This window comes from Dendropsophus ebraccatus, chromosome 2 (genome assembly GCF_027789765.1).
Source record: "Dendropsophus ebraccatus isolate aDenEbr1 chromosome 2, aDenEbr1.pat, whole genome shotgun sequence".
Lineage (NCBI taxonomy): Eukaryota > Metazoa > Chordata > Amphibia > Anura > Hylidae > Dendropsophus > Dendropsophus ebraccatus.
This window is the reverse complement of record NC_091455.1, coordinates 20,221,324-20,247,302: the sequence shown is the minus strand read 5'-3', so window position 1 is coordinate 20,247,302 and position 25,979 is coordinate 20,221,324. Positions and strand designations below refer to the sequence as shown.

General features: G+C 46.2%; 1 protein-coding gene across 1 annotated transcript; it reads left to right on the top strand.

The window, feature by feature from the left end:
- The first annotated feature begins 4,984 nt into the window (after positions 1-4,984).
- On the top strand, positions 4,985-25,680 carry FBXO32 (F-box protein 32). The gene is made up of 9 exons (XM_069957133.1): positions 4,985-6,173; positions 11,192-11,313; positions 11,458-11,507; positions 12,738-12,830; positions 20,295-20,388; positions 20,735-20,919; positions 21,465-21,647; positions 22,293-22,436; positions 22,755-25,680. Exons 1-9 carry the CDS (start codon positions 6,061-6,063, stop codon positions 22,842-22,844), a joined length of 1,074 nt encoding a protein of 357 aa, XP_069813234.1. The 5' UTR covers positions 4,985-6,060; the 3' UTR covers positions 22,845-25,680.
- Positions 25,681-25,979: the final 299 nt, after the last annotated feature.

Here is a 25,979-nt window from a genome sequence, read left to right as displayed (position 1 = left end):
TCACAGCAACAGTGCCCCCATACCAGTCACAGCAACAGTGCCCCCATACTAGTCACAGCAACAGTGCCCCCATACCAGTCACAGCAACACTGCCCACATACCGGTCACAGCAACAGTGCCCCTATACCGGTCACAGCAACAGTGCCCCTATACTGGTCACAGCAACAGTGCCCACATATCAGTGACAGCAACAGTGCCCCTATACCGGTCACAGCAACAGTGCCCCCATATCAGTGACAGCAACAGTGCCCACATACCAGTGACAGCAACAGTGCCCCCATATCAGTGACAGCAACAGTGCCCCCATACCGGTCACAGCAACAGTGCCCCCATACCGGTCACAGCAACAGTGCCCCCATACCGGTCATAGCAACAGTGCCCCCATACCAGTCACAGCAACAGTGCCCACATACTGGTCACAGCAACAGTGCCCCCATACCAGTCACAGCAACAGTGCCCACATACTGGTCACAGCAACAGTGCCCCCATACCAGTGACAGCAACAGTGCCCACATACCAGTCACAGCAACAGTGCCCACATACCAGTCACAGCAACAGTGCCTCCATACCAGTCACAGCAACAGTGCCCCCATATCAGTGACAGCAACACTGCCCACATACCAGTCACAGCAACAGTGCCCCCATATCAGTGACAGCAACAGTGCCCCCATACCAGTCACAGCAACAGTGCCCTCATATCAGTGACAGCAACAGTGCCCCCATATCAGTGACAGCAACAGTGCCCCCATACCAGTCACAGCAACAGTGCCCCCATACCAGTCACAGCAAAAGTGCCCCCATACCAGTCACAGCAAAAGTGCCCCCATACCAGTCATGGCAACAGTGCCCCCATACCAGTCACAGCAACAGTGCCCCCATATTAGTGACAGCAACAGTGCCCCCATACCAGTGACAGCAACAGTGCCCCCATACTAGTCACAGCAACAGTGCGCACATACCAGTCACAGCAACAGTGCCCCCATACCGGTCATAGCAACAGTGCCCCCATACCGGTCATAGCAACAGTGCCCCCATACCAGAAACAACACTGCCCACATACTAGTCACAGCAACAGTGCCCCCATACCAGAAACAACACTGCCCACATACTAGTCACAGCAACAGTGCCCCCATACCAGTCACAGCAACAGTGCCCCCATACCAGTGACAGCAACAGTGCCCCCATACTAGTCACAGCAACAGTGCCCCCATACCGGTCACAGCAACAGTGCCCACATACTAGTCACAGCAACAGTGCCCCCATACCAGAGACAACACTGCCCCCATACCAGTCACAGCAACAGTGCCCCCATACCAGTCACAGCAACAGTGCCCCCATACCAGTCATGGCAACAGTGCCCCCATACCAGTCACAGCAACACTGCCCACATACTGGTCACAGCAACAGTGCCCCCATACCAGTCACAGCAACAGTGCCTCCATACCAGTCACAGCAACAGTTCCCACATACCAGTCACAGCAACAGTGCCCCCATACCAGTCACAGCAACAGTGCCTCCATACCAGTCACAGCAACAGTGCCCCCATATCAGTGACAGCAACAGTGCCTCCATACCAGTGACAGCAACAGTGCCCCCATATCAGTGACAGCAACAGTGCCCCCATACCAGTCACAGCAACAGTGCCCCCATACCAGTCACAGCAACAGTGCCCCCATACCAGTCACAGCAACAGTGCCCCCATACCAGTCACAGCAACAGTGCCCCCATACCAGTCACAGCAACAGTGCCTCCATACCAGTCACAGCAACAGTGCCCACATACCAGTCACAGCAACAGTGCCCCCATACCAGTGACAGCAACAGTGCCCCCATACCAGTGACAGCAACAGTGCCCCCATACCAGTGACAGCAACAGTGCCCACATACTAGTCACAGCAACAGTGCCCCCATACTAGTGGTAACCACAGTACCCCCATACAGTGATAACCACAGTGCCCCCATACAGTGATAACCATAGTGCCCCTATACAGTGATAACCACAGTGCCCCCATACAGTGATAACCACAGCGCCCCCATACAGTGATAACCATAGTGCCCCCATTACAGTGATAACCATAGTGCCCCCATACAGTGACAACCACAGTGCCCATATACAGTGATAACCATAGTGCCCCCATACAGTGATAACCACAATGCCCCATACAGTGATAACCACAGTGCCCTCATACAGTGATAACCACAGTGCCCATATACAGTGACAACCACAGTGCCCCCATACAGTGATAACCATAGTGCCCCCATTACAGTGATAACCATAGTGCCCCCATACAGTGACAACCACAGTGCCCCCATACAGTGATAACCATAGTGCCCCCATTACAGTGATAACCACAGTGCCCCCATACAGTGACAACCACAGTGCCCATATACAGTGATAACCACAGTGCCCCATACAGTGATAACCATAGTGCCCCCATACAGTGATAACCACAGTGCCCCCATACAGTGATAACCATAGTGCCCCCATAATAGTGATAACCACAGTGCCCATATACAGTGATAACCACAGTGCCCCATACAGTGATTACCACAGTGCCCCCATACAGTGATAACCACAGTGCCCCATACAGTGATAACAACAGTGCCCCCATACAGGGATAACCACAGTGCCCCCATACAGTGACAACCACAGTGCCCATATACAGTGACAACCACAGTGCCCCATACAGTGATAACCACAGTACCCCCATACAGTGATAACCACAGTGCCCCCATACAGTGACAACCACAGTGCCCATATACAGTGATAACCACAGTGCCCCATACAGTGATAACTACAGTACCCCCATACAGTGATAACCACAGTGCCCCCATACAGTGATAACCACAGTGTCCCCATACAGTGATAACCACAGTGCCCCCATACAGTGACAACCACAGTGCCCCCATATGGTGATAACCACAGTGCCCCATACAGTGACAACCACAGTGCCCCCATACAGTGATAACCACAGTGCCCCATACAGTGATAACCACAGTGCCCCCATTACAGTGATAACCACAGTGCCCCCATACAGTGATTACCACAGTGCCCTCATACAGTGATAACCACAGTGCCCCCATTACAGTGATAACCACAGTGCCCCCATACAGTGATAACCACAGTGCCCCCATATGGTGATAACCACAGTGCCCCATACAGTGACAACCACAGTGCCCCCATACAGTGATAACCACAGTGCCCCCATACAGTGATAACCATAGTGCCCCCATACAGTGATAACCACAGTGCCCCCATAATAGTGATATATTAGTCAGTGGGACTGTGATAATCTCCTGAGACATAAACATGGATGTGACAGCCCTCCCCCCGCCATCACATGACACCCGCCAGGGGTTAGTCACTCTGCAACTCTTTAGCCTGAAGTGATCTGTAGTCATCGGTTGTCACCACGACGTGGCCTGAACCATTTCCTCCATTCCATACAGGTTATACAAGTCCTGAGGCAGCGCTCTGACCGCCATGTCTGCTGGGACAGTAGGGGGAAGATTACTCCAAGCTGCCGAAAAGAAGTAATGGAGCCGTAGCCTATAGCAACCAATCAGAGGCAATGGCGCCGTAGCCCATAGCAACCAATCAGAGGCAATGGAGCCGTAGCCTATAGTAACCAATCAGAGGCAATGGAGCCGTAGCCTATAGCAACCAATCAGAGGCAATGGAGCTGTAGCCCATAGCAACCAATCAGAGGCAATGGAGCTGTAGCCCATAGCAACCAATCAGAGGCAATGGCGCCGTAGCCCATAGCAACCAATCAGCTCACTGCTTTCATTTTCAAAAGGGCCTCTGCTAAATGAAAGCTGCAATCTGATTGGTTGCTACGGGCTACTGCTACAATAATCCTGCTCAGCAGTTTGGAGGAATCCCCCCATATGTACTGAATCGGGGGTCACACTTTGTTGCCCATAACAACCAATCACAGAGCATTGTCTAGTCTGGATACAGCTATGTACAACGTGTCAGACTGGAGTCCAGGCTGTAGAGCTCACAGAGCATTACCAATAGATAAGACTGGCTATGTACAATGTATTAGGCTGTAGAGCTCACAGAGCATTGTCTATAGACAAGACTGGCTATGTACAATGTATTAGGCTGTAGAGCTCACAGAGCATTGTCTATAGATAGGACTGGCTATGTACAATGTACCAGGCTGTAGAGCTCACAGAGCATTGTCTATAGACAGGACTGGCTATGTACAATGTATCAGTCGATAGTCCAGGCTGTAGAGCTCACAGAGCATTGTCATAGATAGGATTAGCTATGTACAATGTATCAGGCTGTAGAGCTCACAGAGCATTGTCTATAGATAGGACTGGCTATGTACAATGTACCAGGCTGTAGAGCTCACAGAGCATTGTCTATAGACAGGACTGGCTATGTACAATGTATCAGTCGATAGTCCAGGCTGTAGAGCTCACAGAGCATTGTCATAGATAGGATTAGCTATGTACAATGTATCAGGCTGTAGAGCTCACAGAGCATTGTCTATAGACAGGACTAGCTATGTACAATGTATCAGGCTGTAGAGCTCACAGAGCATTGTCCATACTATTAGAGTTTTCTAGAAGCTTCTATATGGGGGCTGTAGCTTTCCTATATGAAGCTGGAAGTCCCCTCGCAGAGATCGGGTGACCACCTTGTTGTGACACATCCCCCTCCCCCTCCCGCCATCCGATCGGTGACCCGTGTGACACGGCGATCAGGTTCCTGTTTACAGTCAGCTGCACAAGGGTTAATGTTTCCTTTCCATGTAAATCGGGAGAGAACAAGGGGCGGCTGTCAGGCATCACCTGAGGAGCGGGGCTGTCACTGACAGCTCCAATGTGACAGCCCGGCAGCTGTCGCTCTCAGTTTCCCATTTTTCAATAACAAAGCTGAGGTATAAACAAAGCCACGTGTCACCTGGGGGCGGGGCCTGGCACTTCCGGCAACAAAGCCTGCACTATAAATAGCCTAGAACAAGCTGGGAACAGCAGAGAGAGAGAGAGAGAAGACTGAGACAGAGGCGCACACATCAGCCAGAACAATAACCCTCAGCATAGAGGACAACAACCCCCATCATAGAGGACAACAATCCTCATCATAGATGACAACAACCCCCAGCAAAGAGGACAACAACCCTCATCATACAGGGCAACAATCCTCATCATACAGAACAATAACCCCCATCATAGAGAACAGCACCCCCCATCATAGAGAACAAAAACCTCCATCATAGAGAACAACAACCTCCATCATAGAGGACAACAACCCTCATCATTGAGGACAACAGCCCCCATCATACAGGACAACAACCCTCATCATAGAGGACAACAACCCCCATCATAGGGGACAACAACCCCCATCATACAGGACAACAACCCTCAGTATAGAGGACAACAGTCCCCATCATACAGGACAACAACCCTCATCATTGAGCACAACAGCCCCATCATACAGGACAACAACCCTCATCATTGAGCACAACAGCCCCATCATACAGGACAACAACCCTCATCATAGAGGACAACAACCCCCATCATAGAGGACAACAATCCTCATCATAGATGACAACAACCCCCAGCAAAGAGGACAACAACCCTCATCATACAGGGCAACAATCCTCATCATACAGAACAATAACCCCCATCATAGAGAACAGCACCCCCCATCATAGAGAACAAAAACCTCCATCATAGAGAACAACAACCTCCATCATAGAGGACAACAACCCTCATCATTGAGGACAACAGCCCCCATCATACAGGACAACAACCCTCATCATAGAGGACAACAACCCCCATCATAGGGGACAACAACCCCCATCATACAGGACAACAACCCTCAGTATAGAGGACAACAGTCCCCATCATACAGGACAACAACCCTCATCATTGAGCACAACAGCCCCATCATACAGGACAACAACCCTCATCATTGAGCACAACAGCCCCATCATACAGGACAACAACCCTCATCATAGAGGACAACAACCCCCATCATACAAGACAGACAGGACAATAACCCCCACCCTACAGGACAACACCCCCATCATCCAGGACCATGCCCTTCCTAGGACAGGACTGGAGGTCTCCAGGACAGAACTGGGTGAAGACTGATGATGGCTGGAAGAGGTTCCTGGAGGAGAACAGCAACTATGTCAGCGACATCAACAGGTCAGACTAAGAGATAGATGGCAGCATCCTCAGGCTCCTCTGTCTATAGATGTAGCAGAGCTGAGGCCGCATAGTGACAAGGCTCTGCTAATGTCACTGGCTGCAGAAAGAGCCTCCTCCAGATGGCTGGGTGCAGTGGTTCTCCGGTCCACATAAGGTTTGCAATGTAGCAGAGCTGGATTTGTTATTTGGCTAAGGCTCTGATCATATAATACATGTACTATGTAGCAGAGCTGGATTGTTATGGCATAACACTCCAATAAGTAGATATACTAAGTAGTAGAGCTGGATTTGTTATTTGGCTAAGGCTCAGATCATATAATAGGTTCACTATGTAGCAGAGCTGGATTGTTATAGGGATAACACTCAAATAAGAAGATATACTATATAGCAGAGATGGATTTGTTATATGGCTAAGGCTCTGATCATATAATACATGAACTATATAGCAGAGCTGGATTTGTTATATGGCTAAGGTTCTGATCATATAATACATGTACTATATAGCAGAGCTGGATTTGTTATATGGCTAAGGTTCTGATCATATAATACATGTACTATATAGCAGAGCTGGATTTGTTATAGGGATAACACTCCAATAAGTAGATATACTATATAGCAGAGCTGGATTTGTTATTTGGCTGCACTGGGGTAATGATCTGATAATGTAATAGGTTCACTATGTAGCAGAGATGGATTGGTCATGGGGCTGCATTGTTTGTGCACTGTGATAAGACAAAAGATAACACACACAGCTCTGCTGCATTGGCCAATGTCAATATCTGACAGTCAAACTACAGCTGGCAAGGTCAGCTCTGTATACCTGTATACTCATAGGCAATGTATATAGGAACAAATTAGTCTACTAGTTTACTCGTCTCCCATCTGAACCCATCGATGGGGGTTGTAGTACTCATAATGGCTTGCTGGGAGTTGTAGTTGTGAAGAAACAGGCTGCTGCAATGTTTCAATTTGGTGCAATGCAGCAACAATGAAGAAGAATAGGAACAACTACTCCTCCCAGCATCCTCGGCTCTGCTATTCCTCTGCAGATGCTGGTCCTGCGGCCGGTGATACAGCAGCAGCAGCAGCTTCCTGCGCTATTATAAGGCAGTGTAAACAGTGACTTGGCTGATGGAGAGCTCAGCCTGGAAAGCTATGCAGCACTGGCTTGTTTTTGTTTCCCTTCAGCATGTGACCTGCAATGCCCTCAGCTGCCCTGTAGGTGGCGATGGAGCAATGGCTGACAGAATTCTTGGCACATCAGGGGCCAGGGTGACATTGCCCAGAATGGTTGGCAGCTGTTATGCTGTGTACACTGTATACGGTGACGGTGAGCAGGGACCGAACCTAGAACCACGTTACGTGGCTGTCCGGGCATGATGGGAGTTGTAGTTATGCAACAGCTGGAGAACCAAGGTCCCTACCCCTACTTAGACTGACAGTCAGGGCATGATAGGAGTTGTAGTTTTGCAATACCTGAAAGCCACAGGTTGGATAAGACCTTAGACTGTTTCCATTCACCAACAACAACCAGATTTCTCAAAAAAATAAAGAAAAAAAACTGGTGCCAGAGATTTGTAATTTACTTCTGTTAAAAAATCTCCAGTCTTTCAGTACTTATCAGCTGCTGTATGTCCTGTAGGAAATGGTGTATTCTTTCCAGTCTGACACAGTGCTCTCTGCTGCCACCTCTGTCCATGTCAGGAACTGTACAGAGCAGAAGAGATTTTCTATGGGGATTTGCTACTGCTCTGGACAGAGGTGGCAGCAGAGAGCACTGTGTCAGACTGGAAAGAATACACCACTTCCTGCAGGACATCCAGCAGCTGATAAGTACTGGAAGACTGGAGATTTTTTTTTAATAGAAGTAAATTACAAATCTCTGTCCCTTTCTGACACAAGTTGATTTGAAAGGGAAATATTTTCGCTGGAGTACCCCTTTAAGCATATTAGAAAGATGCAAATTTTCAAAATTGCCTGTTTTTCACAACAACCAATCGGATATTCCTATTTAATTTAACTCCCAGCATGCTTATTCTTGTAATTTTCCATAGGTCATCACTCCCATCATTGCAAGCTTAGTATGGGGATCAGTTGGGGGTGGGGCAGGTCTGTCCATCAGAAAAATCCTTCTGGATATGTAACTTTCTGTCCCCACAACATGTTATTTATAGAGGTTTGTGTCCCCGGTTGTCACTTCTCTCTCCTTTGTGACAGCTTTTGCTTTGGTGTGACGCCTGACACGAACAACGTGATGCTTCTGGGTGACAACTATTATAGATGTCAATACAGATCCTCCCTCCCTCCCCCCCCCCCCTTCAGGGGTTAACATCCAACTTTCCATGCTCTCTGCTGCCACCTCTGTCCATGTCAGGAACTGTCCAGAGCAGCAGCAAATTCCCATAGAAAACCTTTCCTGCTCTGGACAGTTCCTGACATGGACAGAGGTGGCAGCAGAGAGCACTGTGTCAGACTGGAAAGAATACACTTCCTGCAGGACATACAGCAGCTAATAAGTACTGGGTGCACTTCTCTTGGCTCCTTCTAGTGATTAGTCTGCTCCTGAACACTCAAAACAAACAGTTTTTTTTTTTAAAGAGACAGTGTCCATTTACATTTCCTCTTACTAATGCAACAGATTGCTGCCTTAATTGTTAAATAGATTCTATCTGGGACTTTATAAGATTTAAAAAAAAAAAAACATAGCTGCTTTTTTCCAGAAACAGCGCCACTCTGACACATAGGCTGTGTCTGGTATTACAATCACTTGAATAGAGATAAGAGGCATTATTAGTCTTTTTGTAGGAGATAAACACCAGGGGGGAGATTTATCAGACATGGTGTAATGTGAAACTGGCTCAGTTGCCCCTAGCAACCAATCAGATTCCACCTTTCATCCCTCACAGACTCTTTGGAAAATGAAAGGTGGAATCTGATTGGTTGCTAGGGGCGACTGAGCCAGTTTCACTTTACACCATGTTTGATAAATCTCCCCCAAGGATTTTAGGATGTTGTCATGTACAGACAGTACATGACCATAGGACTGACACAGTTTCAGCAGCGCCATAACATGAGAATGACCCCTTCCCCCCCCCCCCCCCCCCCCCCCCTATTACTTGTGGTATTATGGATCTGCCTCCTAGTGCTGTGGGCCCTGTTAGGGATAAACCATTTGAAAATGAGGGGTGTCAGCCAGGCACCAGGCTCAGGCACCACAGAAGCTGCATTATACCAGGGACGTTTAATCCTCTCAGAAATCCATCTGGCTCCGACATATCGCAGCTAATTCTCTCTATTATGTAACCTATTGTTGGGCAATGTCTGTAATAAGAGAACAATTCATCCGCGCAGCAGGCACGCTATTGTTCTCGCAAGAAATGATCCTTTTTAGGAATGTGAGAACGATTCCCTGGAACGTTGTTTTTTTTGTTGTTTTTTTTTTTTACTATTATTAAAGGGAACCCGCATATTTTATTACACTGTACCAATGCTATCATGTCATATAAGAGGAGTATCTATAAGATATTAAACTGTCACTGTTGTTTAAATTTTTTTGCAGAAATCAATAGTCCAGGCAATTTTAAGAAACTTTGTAATTGGGTTTATTAGGCAAATATGCCATTATCTGCATTCAAAAAGCCTTCCCCCAGGTCCCCCCCCTCTCTCTCATTCACTGCTCATTATCAGGAAATCTCGACTCTTTTACATCAGTCGGGCCCTGTGTAACCTATGGAGAGGGGAGGGGTGAGGAGGGAGATTAGTCGCCAGCAGAGAGCAGAGAACAAAGGATTACACAGCAGGAACTGTGTGAAAGCCGTATTTAGAGGTCAGAGAGGTCAGTGCTGACTTCAAAGGAGATAGCCAGGTGATGTAGCTGTAAATTAACTCTTTGTTGTCCTGTTTTGGTGCCTCATCTCCCTCCACCCCTCCCCTCTCCATAAGAGAACCATGAAGACAGGGGGGAGAGCTTCAAACTGCTTTTTCATGATAAAAATGCATTTTTCAGCTAATAAACCCAATAACAAAGTTTCTTAAAATTGCCTGTACTATTGATTTCTGCTAAAAAAAAAAATTTAAACGACAGTGTCACTTTAAGTCATGGCTTTGGGACCACCCTGTATGGCTGCCTATTTTTACTGTTGCTTGTACATTTGTGACACTGTCCCTTTAAGTTAGCATCCCTGATATCATTCTGGGAAATAAGCCGCATTCGTATGTGACCAGCTCAGCTCTGCTACATCGGCATGTTGAGGCTTGTCTGTGTGTGGCTATACATTCTTACTGCCCTGTGACTCATTGTGAACTGCTCAAATGAAAGATCCCCTGGCACCATGCCAGCGCTCCAATATCCATATCATACCAGGGCACTTAAAGGGACAGTGCATCTACAGTCCTATAAGAAGCATCTTCTAATACTGTGATCACCTCTAATCCTCTCCACAACTCTATATAATGTATTGAAATTCAAATAATTGGATGTATACATTCAGTGACAGCAAGCAGAGATCTTGACAACTGTGAGATATAGAGATGTAACATATATTAGAGGCTTGGGTCATTTTTTATTATAGAATGATTAAAGGAGAACTCCGGTGAGAATCTTTTTTCCACCAGTGTCAAAAAAATTATATACTTCTATTTAAAAATCTCCAGTCTTTCAGTACTTATCAGCTGCTGTATGTCCTGCAGGAAGTGGTGTATTCTGGTGCTCTCTGCTGCCACCTCTGTCCATGTCAGGAACTGTCCAGAGCAGTAGCAAATCCCCATAGAAATCTCTACTGCTCTTGACAGTTCCTGACATGGACATGAGGTGGCAGCAGAGAGCACTGTATCAGACTGGAAAGAATACACCACTTCCTGCAGGACATACAGCAGCTGATAAGTACTGGAAGACTTAAGATTTTTAACTTTCTGAAAAAAATATGTTCCCCCTTTAAGCTTTAGTTTTATATAGAGTGAACCCCTTATAATGTATACAGTCTGGCCTGATATATGGGAATTCTCTATATTCACAGTTATTGCCATGTAGAGAACAACGTGGAGAACAACAAGGAGAACCTCATCACTAACCTGAACTACGATACAGCTGCCAAGAAGAGAAAGAAGGACCTTCTCAACAACAATACAAAGACCCAATGTAAGTGCCTGTCCCCATAGCCCGATCACATAGACGGCTGTATATAGCTGTATATAGGATGCTGCATTGTTCTAGAATGTCTATGGGGAGAGATGACATCACCTATATGTATATATGATCCTTATTCTTCTTCTTCCTCCCCAGTTCTCTACCAGGAAAAGTGGATCTATGTGCACAAAGGGAGCACCAAAGAGGTAAGAACAGGGCTCACCTGGGCCCTGAGTATCACTGTATCAGATTTATAAGGGGGGGGGGCAGCAGGAGCGTAATGTGCTGATCTTAGGGGAGGGGGCAGTGACCTGACCACCCTGGGTTGTTTTAGTGACAGCAGTGCAGCAAGTGAAATGGACAGGGTGGTGATATGGGATACGACATGATCATGAGGATGAAGGCAGCAGAGGATGAGTGTGCTGATCTTGTAGAAGGCAGTGACCTCTATGAGATTGTTTGGAGAAAGAGTGTCATTATATGGGCTAGATACAGTAAGCAGGTCATGAGAAGCATGATAGCAGCAGGAGAGGAGTGTGCTATCCTCAGTGCCATGAAGTAGGTGAGAATAGAACCCTTTATAGCCAGTATGACCATAGGAATAAGACAGGATACACAAACATCATGGAAGGAATTAGGCAGCAGGAGATGAGTGTGCTGACTTTGTGGGAGGCAGTGACCTGACATTGTGATTATTATAGTGAGGGGTAATAACATAGTATGGGGTGGAATGTACCATGTAGCCAAGCAAATAAATAGATGGATGAAAGCAGAAGAGGATGAGTGTGATGATCTTGTAGAAGGCAGTGACCTTTATGTGATTATTTAGAAATAAAAAAAACCCAACAATAATACATTGTGAAAGAAGTAGCATCATTATATGGGCTGGAAAACAATATGTGGCCAAGTAGATTATGGGAAAGAAAAAGCAGCAGGGGAGGAGTGTGCTGATCTTGTTGAAGGCAGTGACTTGTATGTGGATATTCTAGGAAGGAAGGGGCTGCAAATAATATCCTCTGTACCATGAACTCTTTATAGCTGGTATGACCATAGGAATAGGGCAGGATACAACATATATCTATCATGAAAGTAATAAAGCAGCAGGAGAGAAGTGTGCTGACTTTGTGGGAAGAAGTGACCCTTCCAGTAGTGATTTTATTCGGGAGGACAGGACTGCGGGGTAATAGATCCAGTATCATAAGCAGCGAAGGATAAACACTTGGAAGCGATGACACTAACAGGAGAGGAGTGTGTTGACTTTGTGGAAGGCAGTGACCTTTCTAATGATATGACTAAGGACAAGGCTGCATATGACAAGGACAATGTCACTGAGTTGATGGAGGTTACAGCACTTTGTATACATGACGACAGGCCAATAACAATGGATAGGAAGAGCTAGCACTCCTATATAACTCTATAAATCTTTATTTCTACAGCGTCATGGCTATTGCACTCTCGGTGAAGCTTTTAACCGTTTGGATTTCTCCACCGCCATCTTGGATTCTCGGAGGTTCAATTACGTCGTCAGAGTGAGTATCTAAATATCTCTGTATATTATCTAGCCTGTAATCTGTAATACTGGTGTCCAGGGGCGTTGCTAGGGTCCTAAAACATCCGGGGCCCGGGCCCTCTGAGTGTCGTCATAAATGGTTAGCGAAGGAGCCCAGTGCAGAAGTTAGTAACCTCAATGACCGCTCTATTAGCCCAGCTCTATTGCTGCCACTCATAACAACTGTGGCTAAACAGAAAGAGGCAGCCACCTGGACTGAGCTCCTGTCAGGGTCACTGTCACCAGTCGCAGTACACCCCAGTGGTGAAAAATTGCCAAGTAAAAGCATTTCTAAGAAGATTTTCTTGCTGTGTCCCTCCATAGTAATAATGTCCCCTGCTTTTTTCCCTATATAGTAATAATGCATCTGCTGTATCCACTATAGTAATATATTTCCCCCTCTCTGCCTGCAGTAAACCCCCCCCCCCCACACACACACACTACCCCCACCTAACCCATACACACACACTACCCCACCTGACCCATACACACACTACCCCACCTGACCCATACACACACACTACCCCACCTGACCCATACACACACACTACCCCACCTGACCCACACACTACCCCACCTGACCCACACACACACTACCCCACCTGACCCATACAAACACACACACACTACCCCACCTGACTCATACACACACACACACACACTACCCCACCTGACTCATACACACACACACACACACACACACACTACCCCACCTGACTCATACACACACACACTACCCCACCTGACCCATACACACACACTACCCCACCTGACCCATACACACACTACCCCACCTGACCCACACACTACCCCACCTGACCCATACAAACACACACTACCCCACCTGACTCATACACACACACACACACACACACTACCCCACCTGACTCATACACACACACACACACACACACACACTACCCCACCTGACTCATACACACACACTACCCCACCTGACCCATACACACACACTACCCCACCTGACCCATACACACACTACCCCACCTGACCCATACACACACTACCCCACCTGACCCATACACACACTACCCCACCTGACCCATACACACACTACCCCACCTGACCCATACAAACACACACACACACACACACACACACTACCCCACCTGACTCATACACACACACTACCCCACCTGACCCATACACACACACACTACCCCACCTGACCCATACACACACACTACCCCACCTGACCCATACACACACTACCCCACCTGACCCATACAAACACACACTCACACTACCCCACCTGACTCATACACACACACTACCCCACCTGACCCATACACACACTACCCCACCTGACCCATACACACACTACCCCACCTGACCCATACAAACACACACACACACTACCCCACCTGACTCATACACACACACTACCCCACCTGACCCATACACACACACACTACCCCACCTGACCCACACACACACTACCCCACCTGGCTAACACCCCCCCCCCCCCCCACACACACACATACACTACCTCATTTGGCGGCCATCCTCCACACATACACATTACCTCACCTAGCGGCCGGCCACCCCCATCCGGCCGCCATCAAAGGTGGTTTAATATCCCCTGCTGGTAGTCCCCCTGTGTATACATCATATACACCCCATATGCATACACACACACACACCCTAAACACACTGCACATACATCACATACTTACACACATACTATACATGCATACACCATATACATATATCATATACACCAACACTGTACATGCATACACTCTATACATCATATACACACATACACCATATACATACATCATATACACATACTGCACATATATCACATACACATACTGTACACATATGCATACACCATATGCACACACTGTACATGCATACACTTACTGCTCATATATCATATACTGTACATGCAGGCCCGTATCTGCCATGAGGCGAGGTGAAGTGTTTGCCTCAGGCGGCAGATAACACAGCCCTTGAGGGGGGCGGCATCAGCCTCCTGTGTCATTATTATTACAACTAGTTACGGCTCAGTGCCCAGCCATGTTTCCTGTCAGTTGCCTCATGAGAAGCGCTGAGGAGGCACTGGAAGCCTCGTATTCACAGGTATTCACATCACATTAGACATAGATATAGTGCCTCCTGTTAACCCTTTCAATAATGCAGTTATTATACTCTGCATCACTTACACACTGTAGAAAAGAAAAAGTTAACAGCAGCGGGGACGCTATATTATGTCTTCTCTGCACTGCCGACCTCCGAGCTGACCTCACCATAGTGCAAGAGCAGAAGAGGCATAAAAGTAATGTTCTGCTCTGCTGTTAACTCTTTCTGTATAGCAGAATGTAAGTGATGCACAGTAATACTCTACATTCTGCAGTACTGAAAGAGTTAACAGAGCAGCCCGTTTTATGGCTCTTCTCTGGCTCCTGAGGTCAGAGGTCAGCAGTTGTAGATTGTAGTTTGTTTTGAAGCTCCCAGGGGGCCCATAGTGGCTAAAACAGTTAAAAAATCTGGTCACCGCAGGGCGCACACTGTTATCTATAGTGCTGTCCCATACACACTGCGATGCTGCACTGTGCCTGTCCTGGATCTTCTCTCCCTGACTATTGCTCTGAGGGGGGGGGGGGGGGGGGGGGGGCGCTTTGTCAGTTTTCGCCTCAGGCGGCAAAAAAGCTAGAATCGGCCCTGTGTACATGCATACACTTACTGCTCATATATCATATACTGTACATGCATACACTTACTGCTCATATATCATATACTGTACATGCATACACTTACTGCTCATATATCATATACTGTACATGCATACACTTACTGCTCATATATCGTATACTGTACATGCATACACTTACTGTTACTGCTCATATATCATATACTGTACATGCATACACTTACTGCTCATATATCATATACTGTACATGCATACACTTACTGCTCATATATCGTATACTGTACATGCATACACTTACTGCTCATATATCATATACTGTACATGCATACACTTACTGCTCATATATCATATACTGTACATGCATTCATACATCCTTTACACGTTTACTACACACACTGTGCACCTTACATACATAAGCACACTTTACACACATACACTTGCACACTGCATAGAGACATCCACAGTTCTCATACACGGACAGGCAGGCAGGCAGGCACACACACACTCACATAGACACTTACTTTTTATCAGGTTGTCCTCAGCTCCTGTCCAGCCTCCCTCTTCCTCACGGCCCCGGCTCTCCTGTGTCCTCCCGCCCCTCCCCCTCCTCCCGACAGCAGAGGAGAGCAGGAAACATATTATGTGGAGGGAGCAGGATCCCAGACTGCAGCATGAGGCAGCCTACTGGGCCTCTCCAGGAGCAGGGGCCAGCACTGGCTGTCATCTGACTGGGTAAGGTAAGAGCCCCATCAGATGACAGCTTGCACTCACTGACTGCTGCACATCCTGCTGCAGGGCCAGGACAGACAGATTCAGTGTGCAGTGTGCCCGCACTGGCTGGCATCTGACTGGGTAAGTGCCTGAACCAGGGCCCAGTCAGATAACAGCTTGCACCGGCACATACTGACTCTGACTGCACGGGACAGTCAGAGTCAGTGTGAGTGCACTCACTCACTCACTGACAGTCTATAGGAGATGCAGGGGCAGAAAACATTCGGGGCAGCAGGCATTTTATCCGGGGCAGGAGCCCCGGATAAAACTGCCTAGCGACGCCACTGCTGGTGTCTCTAAAGGGGACATTTCAGCCCCTTGAGGCATCCCTTATAGCTACACCCCTATCCGTCAGTGTGTAGTCCTGGGATTTACCATGTAAGTGGGGATCAGTAGGGAAAATCCCAACATTATTCACCTCTGAAGTGTCGCCTCCCCCCATCATTGCTGTTGCCTGAATAGAAGGTCTAGTTGTTGATCCATTGCGTTGTCTGCCAGGCCGTGACTATAGATCAGGAGCACATATTATTTAGCTCCGGCTTTTTTCCATAATATTTACCTCGGTCTTGGCAGGGCTGAATAAAATGTAATTGACGGAGCTGTCTGTGTGCCATCCTGGGAGCATCTGTGTAATCGCCTAACCAGACACTTTGTATATTCAGTGCGAAAACAAAAAGACCACGTGTCTTGGCAGCAGCAATGGCCGCTTATATATCACAGCGCTGAGACTCGACATGTAAGCCGGCCCGGGAGAAGATGGCTTAGTCTGACCTGCTAGGTCTCCTTGGCTGCACTTTGGGTGGAGGATTAATGAAAACTTGTCTTCATCTTCCAAAAAGTTTCAGAGTTGTTGAGTATCACAATGTAATTTCCCCATCTCACACACGCACTGCGGACAATATCATAGAAATTCAACTCTTCTATTGTATGTCCTGATTTTATATAGGTGTTAAAGGGATTGTCCAGCGAAAATCTTTCTCTTTCAAATCAACTGGTTTTAGAAAGTTGTATAGATTTAAAATTTACTTCTGTTTATAAAATCTCCAGTCTTCCAGTACTTATCAGCTGCTGTATGTCCTGCCGGAAGTGGTGTATTCTTTCCAGTCTGACACAGTGCTCTCTGCTGCCACCACTGTCCAGAGCAGTAGCAAATCCCCATAGAAAACCTCTCCTGCTCTGGACAGTTCCTGACATAGACAGAGGTGGCAGCAGAGAGCACTGTGTCAAACTGGAAAGAATACACCATTTCCTGCAGGACACTCGGCAGCTGATAAGTACTGGAAGACTGGAGATTTTTAAACAGAAGTAAATTACAAATCTGTAAAACTTTCCGACATAAGTTGATTTCAAAGAAAAAAAGTTTCCCTTTAAGAAAGTTGGATCCAAGAGATGATAGTTTCTAGGGTAGTTCTATATTACTTGACCCTAATTTTCATTTGGTCAATTTCCATATAGTGGTAATATTAGGAAAATGTGGAACAGACCTGAAGCGTAGATGCATAGGTGACAGTCACACCTGGACCATGGCTTCTCAGGTTGCCCAGAGGCCTCGCCGCCATTTTAGAACACTGGCGCCTGGTATTCGAGCTTTATGTAATCTCTTTGAGCCCTTATATAATAATAGGGAATAGTAACCTAATGCTACACGGCCAGAAACACCTTATAAGAAAGTGATGGTGAATCATGGCTGATCCTCGCCAAACTGGTTGTATGAATGTAGGTAAGAGCTGAGGAAAGGTAATCCAAGGTAGAGCAGGATCAGCTTTGCTGCGAGTCACCGATGACATCACTCCTGATGATGTCACCGCCACCTGATATCATCTCTCTTATATAACCTGAAGGGAGATTGGTCATCGGCTTTTGTTTGTTTTTGTACGGTGAATAATAAAGTCATCTATCTAAGGGCGGATGATGATCTCATGGGATCCATCATATACAAAACACAAACTTTCTCATCATCTTTTAAGTGGTTGACTTATACGCAGATTAAAGGTTCCTTAACACCTTCAATAACTGACGGACGAACAATAATTTGGAAGTCTGTTATCTCTTCTGTCGTTACCATACACATCGTCCCTGTGTTCTCTATGGGGAAGGGAGGGGCAAGCTACGGCGAGAGAGCTCTGGCTGTGGCTTATCACTCCCAGAACAAAGGGGCCAGGTGATGATTTACCATGATGCCTGATCCTTACTAGCATCTACATAATGTGTTGGTGGTAGTTCGAGAGAGTTCCATACACCTTATAACCCTGCAAGTGGTGAGTACAGCCAAGTATAAGATGTATGGGGACCTTTAAAGGGGCACTCCATTCAAATCATTTTCTAGGTGCATTGTAGACAGTGTGGCAAGTGCTCCTGTTTTTCTAATGCATGACGCCTTTAAAAAAAAAAAAAAAAGGAGTACCCCTTTAAGATGAAGTTGTTTATGAATAGAACGGATACCTGTGTTATATCTACCCCGAGGCTGAGGAAATAGGAATTGACTACATGACTGAGCCTATGCCAGCTCTCCTCTGCACTAATCTCTATGGCACTTGGGAAAACATCTGTGTGCAAAAATGTTAAAATGAAAGGGGGGGGGGAGCAATTATTTGTTGGCTGGCGAGAGGTGACTCGTACTTTAGCTGATCAATACGGTGCGAATCCATGAGCCACATCTACACTATAAAAGCCAAAGCGAATCCATCAACATTTCGTCAAGTCCTGGAATATACGGATATAATAAAATTACCATTGTCCTATCCAAAATCTCATTAAAATAGGGCCGCTCCGCTCTCCTGACACTTGTATTCCCCATTATATAACGCCTTTTGTTAGGACCGTGCTCTGTTACTCCTCCTGGAAATGGTGGTCACTGGGTCACTTGTAATGTTGGTATTATATACATGGGGTAGGGAACCTTGGCTCTCCAGCTGTTGCAAAACTACAACTTCCATCATGCCTGGACAGCCAAAGGCTGTCCAGGCATGATGGGAGTTGTAGTTTTGCAACAGCTGGAGAGCCAAGGTTCCCTACCCCTGTTATATACTATTGATTTTTATATATATGATCGATATGGACTGCGGTGGTGCTAATTTCTAGGCTTGCCCTGCCCCTGCTGGTGACCCATAGCAGTACCATGTATATTTGATCAATACATTCCTGAAGGTTATGCACAGGGTTACATTTGTGTTGGTTTCAGTCACATGACACACAATCCGGTCGCTGACTATCTGTCAGATAACGTTATTGCTTGTTTAGTCACTGCAGTGGATAAGTAACTGAGATCTGGTGACTTCCCCTTGCATTATAAGAAAATACATCACCAAAATATATATATATTTTTTTTTTAAATGTCCCCATCCTCATTTTGGTAGTGGGCAGCTGACTGCCCCCTGGTGGTGGAACTCGTGTTGGCATGTGCAACGGAAAAAAGGAACCTGATCCAGCACTGAGAATGAACTCTCAGAATGAAGGCCGCAGGTGGATGACACTTGATGATGGGGCTGCCAGGTGTAAACAGGAGACGAGTTTCTCGTAAAATAACTATTTCCGTATGACAGCAGGCACTGCCAGTCGTCAATTGGGCTCTGTGATCTTAGTAAATAAATAAGGCCTGACACCTGTCTCCTCCTCAGTACTACGTAGTGCCCTGATGCCATCTGCTAGTGTCGTTCCCGATGCTCTGGGTTACATAAGATTCTCCAACCCTTGCACAGTTATAACTCCCATCATGCCCTGGTTATGTTGTAGTTCTTCAACAGGTTAAAAAGCACTGCATTTTGAACATATGATAGTGCCAATGTCTCATTCAAACTAATGTCAGTGCCTAAGGCTGTCAGGGCATAATGGGAGTTGTAGTTTTAGAGGCACATATGATGCACCCTTCAGTGTTGGCACCAGGTGAACCTAGAGAGGGCATCACCACATGCAGTGGCAGAAGTGTCTCTCTCAAGTCTTTTATAATCTTGTGGGATTTTTCCAATATATATATTTTTTTTTGTTCCTTCTTTTCAGCTCCTAGAACTGATCGCCAAGTCCCAGCTGACGTCCCTGAGCGGCATCGCCCAGAAGAATTACATGAACATACTGGAGAAGGTTGTCCAGAAAGGTACAGGCACAATATGCTAGAAATACCATTGATTAAGAGTGTTCAGTTCTGCTATAGCACCCCCACAGGGCAAATTAAGTATTACATAGATCGCATTGATATCAAATGTACCAGGTCCTCCAGAGTGAGGGACTTTCTCTCTCTCTCTCTAACCTCTCTACTCTAGATTATAGACTGAGGTCCTGAATTGGGAATATTTACCTATTGGTAGCAGATTTCATTGTAGGTCATGATTTTTTAAGCCAGATAATCCCTTTAACCCTTCATCGGTGTATACCTCAAAGTGCATGACGGATCTCTAGAAAGCGAGGAGGATACTAAATCTTTTGGCTCCTTTTCATGGCAGTTCTTGAAGATCAGCAGAACATTCGCCTGATAAAGGAATTGCTGCAAACCCTATATGCGTCCCTGTGCAACCTGGTGCAAGGAGTGGGCAAGTCCGTCCTGGTGGGCAATATCAATTTCTGGGTGCACCGAATGGAGACCATCCTGGACTGGCAGCAGCAGCTCAACAACATCCAGATCACCAGGGTAAGATAAAAAGCAGAAAACATGCAAAACGATAGATAGATAGATAGATAGATAGATAGATAGCAGGACGATGGATGGATAGAGAGATTTGAGACCTTATTTTCTATTGAAATTAAATAGATGTTATACTTCTCACATCAGTCTATTTAGCCGTTCTCCTAATATGCAGGAGAATAGGATTCTTGCCACACTCCTCCCCCCGCCCTCCAGCTGCTGATTGACAGGTGACTGCCAATCAGCAGCTGGTGAGTGGAGTTTGCTGCTGCTGCTCATGAATGTCCAGGACTACTGAGCACATGCACATAATGAAAAGAACTACATATTGTCCATGTTATTCAGGAGGAGATCTCTGAATCAGCTGCACAAAACAATGTAAGTGATACATCATTCTGTCCAGCTTCTCTGTCACTATATTATACTACCCTTAGGACAGCCTAAACCTGCTGACAGAGTCTCTTAGGAGAATTTCTCTTTAAAAAAAAATCAAGTTCATTGTCATGGCGTCCATTCCTGGCAGCTTAACGCTTTGTCTCTTCTATCTTTAGCCTACTGGAAAAGGAATGACCTTAACAGATCTGCCCTTGTGCCTGCAACTGAACATCATGCAGAGGTTAACAGATGGCCGGGATATCGTCTGCCTGGGCCAAGTGTCCTCAGATCTGCAGGTTCTCAGCGAGGACCGTCTGTTGTGGAAAAAGCTCTGTCAGTATCACTTTACAGAGCGGCAGGTAATTCAATCCACCGGCATAAACCTGTTCTGTCCACCCTTCCCAGCAGCGCTCCCTCACACGTTACAATAGCAGCAGTGTCCTCATACGCTGGGAGGCCTCTCCGGACATGGCGGACTCATTAGCGCTTTATCAGACACTTACAGAGCGCGCTCAGGAGACATTTACCTCTATTCATGAGAGATGACTGGAGTGCTAATCTCATAGCTGAGATGCAAAAACTACCTGTCCCACCACTAATCACCTCCAATGAGGCTCACAGTCACTTATAATACTGATGGTTCCTGGTGTTAGTAGTCCACCATGTTCACCTCCTCCCTCCCCCCCTACCTCAGCATTCCCCTACAGCAGGCACCTCTTGGGATGGGGAACCTTCAGCCCTCCATCTGTTGCAAAACTACAATCCCCATCATGCCTGGACAGCCAAAGCGAAGCTTTGGCTGTCCAGGCATGATGGGGATTGTAGTTTTGCAACAGATGGAGGGCTGAAGGTTCCCTATCCCTGGTATAAAGGGGATATATGAGCTGCTGTCAGGGACCGGATGTGTATTGATCTATCAGTGATCGGATCAGAGCCCCTATTTATCCATAACATTAAATAATAGGGCGTTTCTCCATCTAATACCTTTCCCCCTTTCTTTGCAGATTCGAAAGAGACTCATCATGTCGGATAAGGGGCATCTGGATTGGAAGAAAATGTACTTCAAATTGGTGCGGTGTTACCCCAGAAGAGAGCAGTACGGAGACACGTTACAGTTCTGCCGCCATTGTCACATCTTGTCTTGGAAGGTAAGAGGATGGGGTTCCCATAACAGAATCAGAGTGCCTCCATAACAATACTAGCCATACTGGCCCAATTACATGGTGTAGATACAATGGGGGAGACTTATCAAATATGGTGTAAAGTGAAACTGGCTCAGTTGCCCCTAGCAACCAATCAGATTCCATCTTTCATTTTTCACAGACTCTTTGGAAAATGAAAGGTGGAATCTGATTGGTTGCTAGGGGCAACTGAGCCAGTTCCACTTTACACCATGTTTGATAAATCTCCCCCTATGTTCTGCATACTTATTCCCCTATATTAATTTTCTTATTTTGCCCCCCTAGGGGACGGAGCACCCCTGCACAGCCAACAACCCCGAGAGCTGCCTGGTTTGCCTGTCCCCACAAGATTTCATCAACATGTTCCGATACTGATTCCGCCGCCTGAACTTTACACTGAACACTTCTCTGGCTGAACTTAAGCTGTAAATATTGTACATTTTTAACACGACAATGATCGCCGCCTCCGGAAATGGTGACGTTCACCACGACAGTAAAAGAAGGAACTTATAAGGTGATCAGTGATGTCATAACTGAACCAATATACAGATCTACTCCAAATGGCCTAAGGGTTGAAAGGGTTAACTACCCCCCCCATCTAGACAATTTACACGCTACACGTATTTCTACCTCTTCTTCACCCTGAACCAATAGAAGTCACCCGTCTCTTGAAAGGGCGAAGGACCGAACGATGAGGAGTTGTCATCGGACAGAAGATGGGATATGACATCATCCTTTATACTTTTGCGCGATTTTTCTCTCGCCACCTTCTATAGTTTGGTTGTATAACGTTGTAGTGGTGAACATCTCCTCGGTGTCTTAACCTATTTAAAGGGGAAGCTTTGATTTCCATAAAGGCGACTTTCACAGCACTTTTTTTTAGGCACAACTAATATGTATATGATCACACACAATGCACTTTTTTACTTTTTATATATATATATATATATTTGTTTGTTTGTAAGCATGGGAAAGTGGGTGTATGTATATAATTGGAATATAGGAAGGGGTTAAAGCTGAGGTGCAATAGTCCACTTGACTTGGGGACTTAAGGTCCTATGAATGGGCAATGGATTGGGCAAAGAATATGTTGGTGCAATGATGTAAATGCTATAGCATCTATCAGTATTCTCAATCTGTGACTGTCTAGCTGTTGCAAAACTACAGCTCCCAGCATGCCCTGACAGCCAAAGGCATCAGGTTGGAGAACATTGGGGCAGTGCAATGCTATCTAGTACTTGCGTTGTTAATTCAGATATAACTTTTGTTCCAGGGCACGAGTATCCCGAACGATGCCTCTACCCATGGCCGCCCAGTCGTAGAAGCATCTTAGGGCTCTTACTAGTGAAATGTCATAGTCATGAGTATGGTGGAGAACATTTGCCATTGACTTCAGTTAACCCTAATTGCAGGTGGACATGCATGTTCATGGGCCTCCCTACTGGAGACCCCCTTAGACATCAAAAGAAGAGTCACGTACGTAATAGTCATGCATCCAAGATGGAGAGTGGGTACTAGACAGACGCTACATACCTGCTAACAGTCCCGATTTTTGCCAGGACAATCCTGGAGACTGGGCTGTAAAGGGGGCAAAGTTTATGGAAACCCAACCAAAGTGACCATTTTTGGGAGCATTCCTGACTTGTTCCAGATTTGTCATTTCAAATCTTAGCAGTAGAGATGCGTAAATCTCCCAAGTTATTGTTTTGGGTCCAATTCAGACAATCTGAATTGTTTGGATCCTGATTTGGAAAAGTATATAGAGGAGCAGGGATTCCAGTCAAGAAGACAGGAGTCCCTGCTCCAGCATAATACACCATTCTGCATAGTACAGAGTGCCCTGCCCGATGAATGTATTAAGTGGAGACTATGATAATCGCTGCTCGCTCAGTATACAGAAGCAGGGAGGAAAGAAATCTGAAACCAATCACAAAAAGTTCTATTACTAACTAATCAGAATTTTTTGCAAAATTTAAACTAAATCTGATTCATAGCAAACCGATTCCCTCATCTCCATTTAGTAAGTAGGTGCTCAGTAGATGTGTCCCTGTTCCTGTGCCGTTTACCAGCTGTAAGGATGATGATGATGGGTGGATCTTTGGGTATTGGGTCAGGTCATGGGTTGTTGGATACAGTTTTGGGAAATCTAATGAACTTTGCTTATGGGCCCAAGAATTGGGCGATCGCTATATCTGAACAAGTCCTCACCTGCTGATGTGTGGATGATGGAAGCGCTATCTATTGTATAGAACAAAGGGAAGAACCATTGTGTGTATATATATATTCCACTGTGAGATTTGACTTTTCCACTTTGCATGTCATAGACATCATTTTTTTTTTCTGTGAAAGAAATGCGAATGCAAAAGTGTAGTATAAAACCTCTAGACTTGTTCTACGGGGTCTTGGTGATGTCGTCTTTTCTACGTTTGTGATGTTGCAGCACTACGATTCCTATGATCCTGGTTATACAGTGACACAGAAGAAGGCCACGCCATAGAGTGACTGCTGTGGGGCCCCTGGAGAGTTGGGGCCCAGTCATGGTTGGTACCATTGAGAAGCTAAAGGAACTACATGTCACAAAGCAAGGAGACAGGGGGAAATGGTCTATGACCAGAGGACAAGACAAGCACCAAGGTGGCAAAACCATGGACCATTACACTGGCCCATTTTGGTCGTTGCTATGGGGCACCACCTGACTGTTGCTATGGGGCACTGTGGCTCTATAGCTGTTGCAAAACTACAACTACCATCATGCCTTGACAGCCTTTGACTTGTGTCCCAGATGTCGGGAGCAAGTCATCTAAGGGTGTCAGCCTACGTTACATGGGGTGCCCCATACTATTTTGTGTTATGGGCCCTCCCCTTCTCTATATACCAATGCTACCATGCATTGAGACAGACAACATACTGATTTAGTAGGCTTTTTTTGCACCAGGTTTTGTCCGACATTGGAAGCATCCATGTATATATCTATCGGATCCTTGCCACTTTTGCTTTGTCTTTTTAAAGCAGCCAAGAGATCCGAGATCATGTGTTCCCTTATTGCGGTGCAATATGTTGCCTACACTGCAAAGGACCGATGTGGGACTGATGGGTTACTGTAAGAGTATGATGATGAGACGGACCATAATGCTGTTCACCCGCCGTGACCTGTGAAATTCTTACTGTATGAACTCATACACTGCAATAAAACATGCCATGTTTACAAGGATTCCTCTCCGATGGCTTCTTTATTATAAAGGGGGGGTCATTTTTTTTTTCTTTCTGGAATGAGAGCCACCCTTTGACGACCCACAGTACCAGTGGCATGCACATGGGTGCACTGTTTCTGGGGGAAATGTGCATGCTATTACCCAGCATGCACTGCTTACACCACTAATCCTCCATTAGATGCAGGAGGATAGGAGTGTGGGGTCTTTCTGTAAACTAATCTCTTAATAGTCCAGAATTTAGGGGAGAGGGTTTTTTAAACCTGGAAAAGCCCTTTAAGCCAAAGGAAAAAGTGAACAG